The 5000-nt window shown below is 58.0% G+C and overlaps 1 protein-coding gene across 1 annotated transcript in view; it reads left to right on the top strand.

The window, feature by feature from the left end:
- LOC144954336 (solute carrier family 2, facilitated glucose transporter member 11-like) overlaps window positions 1-5000 on the top strand; it is a gene marked incomplete at both ends in the record, with an annotated part of 23645 nt that overhangs the window by 14496 nt on the left and 4149 nt on the right. The window contains one exon of the mRNA XM_078884854.1: window positions 2634-2709. Coding sequence (XP_078740980.1) covers window positions 2634-2709 — 76 coding nt within the window. The remainder of the gene's footprint in view (window positions 1-2633; window positions 2710-5000) is intronic.

Below are 5000 nucleotides of genomic sequence, written 5' to 3'. Positions count from 1 at the left end.
GTGGGGCCTTACCATCAGCCCCAACAAAACTAAGCACCTGCCTGGGTATTTTGTACCATCGGACACTCCACCCCCACAACTCCCAATCGGTGATGGGGCAGTTGTGGAGAGAGTGGAGAGTTTCCCATACCTGGGCAGTGTGCTCATGACCGGCTCCGGTTTAACAGCAGAGGTCTCACTCCGAATCAGTCGAGCGGCAATATCTTTTCATCGGTTGCGTAACGCTGTGTGGAAGCTACCTGGTCTGTCGCTCCGCACGAAGCTTCGGGTCTTCTCGGCCACGGTCATTCCCTCCCTTCTCTACGCTTGCGAAACGTGGACCCCCCTAATGGAGCATCTTCGCCGGTTGGAAACATTTAGGCTGGCCTGCCATCCTGGGTTTAACCTGCAGGCTGGATTGTGTGAGGAGCTCACAAATTCTTGAAAGATCTGGGCAAAGTCCCATCGGTGAGCTCCTCCGGCAGGCAAGGCTGCGTTGGCTGGGTCATGTAGCTCGCATGCCCAGCCACCGCATGCCTAAACAGCTTTTGTTCGGCCGGATCGAGGGGGCTAAACGGGCGCGGCACGAGCTGGAGAAGAGATGGAGTGACGTGGTACAAGAGGACTTGGAGCTGAGTGGACTGACCGATGACCGGTACCAGCGGTGTCAAGATCGGCCTCAGTGGAGGAGGCTCGTGAAGGACGCTACTGGGCAGTTGGAGGCAGTCGCCCTCCAACAACAACGGAGGGCGGAGGAGCGACGCTCACAACAACGAGCGGAGCGCCGGGTGGCTAAAGCAAAGCGAGTTGGCACAGTAGGGGGGGCACAGGTGGTGCATCAGCCAGTCGTCTCGGTCATCTCGGTCAGTCGACCCGTGGCACCTGCTGGGTCTGCCCCGTGACCTCCTCCTGCCAGCGGGCGTTCGACACTTCACGTGGCAGCCTCAAGGTGCACGTGGCCTGGCACAAGCGTCGTGGTGACGTCACCGCCACTTAGTGGCGAATGTCGGTTGTTGTTGTTGTGTTTGTGTGGGGAGCGGTGGGTGTAGTGGTTAGCGCGCTGCGCTATGAACCTGGCGACCCGGGTTCGATTCCCGCTCACGGCAAACACCGGTGACGATTATCTGAACCGGTCCTGGGCCTCCCCTAGGTCGACTCAGCCTCAAATGAGTTACCTGGTGTAGCGGTGTTTAGTAAACATCGCCACTGGGGAGACAAAGGCGGCCGGGCGTGGTGCTGGCCACCCACCCCCCCCTCGTGTGCCACAGTGCCGGTAGCCTTCATAGGTGCTCGCTAACAGCACTTGCCCCAACAGTCAGTTACAGGCTACACGGGGGAGCTTTGTCTGTGTGTAGGTGCTGCTACTCGCTACTAACAGCACTTGCCCCTACAGCCTGCTAGAGGCTACACGGGGGAGCTTTGTCTGTGTGTAGGTGCTGCTGCTACTAACAGCACTTGCCCCTCCATCCTGCCAGAGGCTACACGGGGGACCTTTGTGTGTCTAGTGTGTACGCTAACAGCACTTGCCCCTGCATCCTGCCAGAGGCTACCCGGGGGACCTTTGTGTCTAGTGTGTACGCTAACAGCACTTGCCCCTCCATCCTGCCAGAGGCTACACGGGGGACCTTTGTGTGTCTAGTGTGTACGCTGACAGCACTTGCCCCTCCATCCTGCCAGAGGCTACACGGGGGACCTTTGTGTGTCTAGTGTGTACGCTAACAGCACTTGCCCCTCCATCCTGCCAGAGGCTACACGGGGGACCTTTGTGTCTAGTGTGTACGCTAACAGCACTTGCCCCTCCATCCTGCCAGAGGCTACACGGGGGACCTTTGTGTCTAGTGTGTACGCTAGCAGCACTTGCCCCTCCATCCTGCCAGAGGCTACACGGGGGACCTTTGTGTGTCTAGTGTGTACGCTAACAGCACTTGCCCCTCCATCCTGCCAGAGGCTACACGGGGGACCTTTGTGTGTCTAGTGTGTACGCTGACAGCACTTGCCCCTCCATCCTGCCAGAGGCTACACGGGGGAGCTTTGTGTGTCTAGTGTGTACGCTGACAGCACTTGCCCCTCCATCCTGCCAGAGGCTACACGGGGGACCTTTGTGTGTCTAGTGTGTACGCTAACAGCACTTGCCCCTCCATCCTGCCAGAGGCTACACGGGGGACCTTTGTGTGTCTAGTGTGTACGCTAACAGCACTTGCCCCTCCATCCTGCCAGAGGCTACACGGGGGACCTTTGTGTGTCTAGTGTGTACGCTAACAGCACTTGCCCCTCCATCCTGCTAGAGGCTACACGGGGGAGCTTTGTGTGTCTAGTGTGTACGCTAACAGCACTTGCCCCTGCATCCTGCCAGAGGCTACACGGGGGACCTTTGTGTGTCTAGTGTGTACGCTAACAGCACTTGCCCCTCCATCCTGCCAGAGGCTACACGGGGGACCTTTGTGTGTCTAGTGTGTACGCTAACAGCACTTGCCCCTCCATCCCGCCAGAGGCTACACGGGGGACCTTTGTGTGTCTAGTGTGTACGCTAACAGCACTTGCCCCTGCATCCTGCTAGAGGCTACTTGGGCCACCTTTGTGTCTAGTGTGTACGCTAACAGCACTTGCCCCTGCATCACTGCCAGAGGCTACCCGGGCCCCCTTTGTCTTTGCAGGCGACCGTCACGTGGCTCGCCTACGTCAGCGTGGCTTTGATCTTCGCCTTCATCGTCTGCTTCGCTCTGGGACCCGGTGAGGTCAAGGTTGCAAAGGTCCCCCAGGTAGCCTCTGGCAGTGCTGCAGGGGCAAGTGCTGTTAGCGTACACACTAGACACAAAGGTCACCCAGGTAGCCTCTGGCAGTGCTGCAGGGGCAAGTGCTGTTAGCGTACACACTAGACACAAAGGTCACCCAGGTAGCCTCTGGCAGTGATGCAGGGGCAAGTGCTGTTAGCGTACACACTAGACACAAAGGTCACCCAGGTAGCCTCCGGCAGTGATGCAGGGGCAAGTGCTGTTAGCGTACACACTAGACACAAAGGTCACCCAGGTAGCCTCCGGCAGTGCTGCAGGGGCAAGTGCTGTTAGCGTACACACTAGACACAAAGGCCCCCCAGGTAGCCTCTGGCAGTGCTGCAGGGGCAAGTGCTGTTAGCGTACACACTAGACACAAAGGCCCCCCAGGTAGCCTCTGGCAGTGCTGCAGGGGCAAGTGCTGTTAGCGTACACACTAGACACAAAGGTCACCCAGGTAGCCTCTGGCAGTGATGCAGGGGCAAGTGCTGTTAGCGTACACACTAGACACAAAGGTCCCCCAGGTAGCCTCTGGCAGTGATGCAGGGGCAAGTGCTGTTAGCGTACACACTAGACAGAAAGGTCCCCCAGGTAGCCTCCGGCAGTGCTGCAGGGGCAAGTGCTGTTAGCGTAAACACTAGACACAAAGGTCACCCAGGTAGCCTCTGGCAATGCTGCAGGGGCAAGTGCTGTTAGCGTACACACTAGACACAAAGGTCACCCAGGTAGCCTCTGGCAGTGATGCAGGGGCAAGTGCTGTTAGCGTACACACTAGACACAAAGGTTCCCCCAGGTAGCCTCTGGCAATGCTGCAGGGGCAAGTGCTGTTAGCGTACACACTAGACACAAAGGCCCCCCAGGTAGCCTCTGGCAATGCTGCAGGGGCAAGTGCTGTTAGCGTACACACTAGACACAAAGGTCACCCAGGTAGCCTCTGGCAGTGATGCAGGGGCAAGTGCTGTTAGCGTACACACTAGACACAAAGGTTCCCCCAGGTAGCCTCTGGCAGTGCTGCAGGGGCAAGTGCTGTTAGCGTACACACTAGACACAAAGGTCACCCAGGTAGCCTCCGGCAGTGCTGCAGGGGCAAGTGCTGTTAGCGTACACACTAGACACAAAGGTCACCCAGGTAGCCTCTGGCAGTGCTGCAGGGGCAAGTGCTGTTAGCGTACACACTAGACACAAAGGTTCCCCCAGGTAGCCTCTGGCAGTGCTGCAGGGGCAAGTGCTGTTAGCGTACACACTAGACACAAAGGTCCCCCAGGTAGCCTCTGGCAGTGATGCAGGGGCAAGTGCTGTTAGCGTACACACTAGACACAAAGGTCACCCAGGTAGCCTCCGGCAGTGCTGCAGGGGCAAGTGCTGTTAGCGTACACACTAGACACAAAGGTTCCCCCAGGTAGCCTCTGGCAGTGCTGCAGGGGCAAGTGCTGTTAGCGTACACACTAGACACAAAGGTCACCCAGGTAGCCTCCGGCAGTGCTGCAGGGGCAAGTGCTGTTAGCGTACACACTAGACACAAAGGCCCCCCAGGTAGCCTCTGGCAGTGCTGCAGGGGCAAGTGCTGTTAGCGTACACACTAGACACAAAGGCCCCCCAGGTAGCCTCTGGCAGTGCTGCAGGGGCAAGTGCTGTTAGCGTACACACTAGACACAAAGGTCACCCAGGTAGCCTCTGGCAGTGATGCAGGGGCAAGTGCTGTTAGCGTACACACTAGACACAAAGGTCCCCCAGGTAGCCTCTGGCAGTGATGCAGGGGCAAGTGCTGTTAGCGTACACACTAGACAAAAAGGTCCCCCAGGTAGCCTCCGGCAGTGCTGCAGGGGCAAGTGCTGTTAGCGTACACACTAGACACAAAGGCCCCCCAGGTAGCCTCTGGCAGTGCTGCAGGGGCAAGTGCTGTTAGCGTACACACTAGACACAAAGGTCACCCAGGTAGCCTCTGGCAGTGCTGCAGGGGCAAGTGCTGTTAGCGTAAACACTAGACACAAAGGTCCCCTAGGTAGCTTCTGGCAGTGATGCAGGGGCAAGTGCTGTTAGCGTACACACTAGACACAAAGGTCCCCCAGGTAGCCTCTGGCAGTGCTGCAGGGGCAAGTGCTGTTAGCGTACACACTAGACACAAAGGTTCCCCCAGGTAGCCTCCGGCAGTGCTGCAGGGGCAAGTGCTGTTAGCGTACACACTAGACACAAAGGTCACCCAGGTAGCCTCTGGCAATGCTGCAGGGGCAAGTGCTGTTAACGTGAACG

The sequence above is a fragment of the Lampetra fluviatilis genome, unplaced genomic scaffold, assembly GCF_964198595.1.
Source record: "Lampetra fluviatilis unplaced genomic scaffold, kcLamFluv1.1 SCAFFOLD_1208, whole genome shotgun sequence".
Taxonomy (NCBI): domain Eukaryota; kingdom Metazoa; phylum Chordata; class Hyperoartia; order Petromyzontiformes; family Petromyzontidae; genus Lampetra; species Lampetra fluviatilis.
This window is presented reverse-complemented; position numbering and strand designations above follow the sequence as displayed.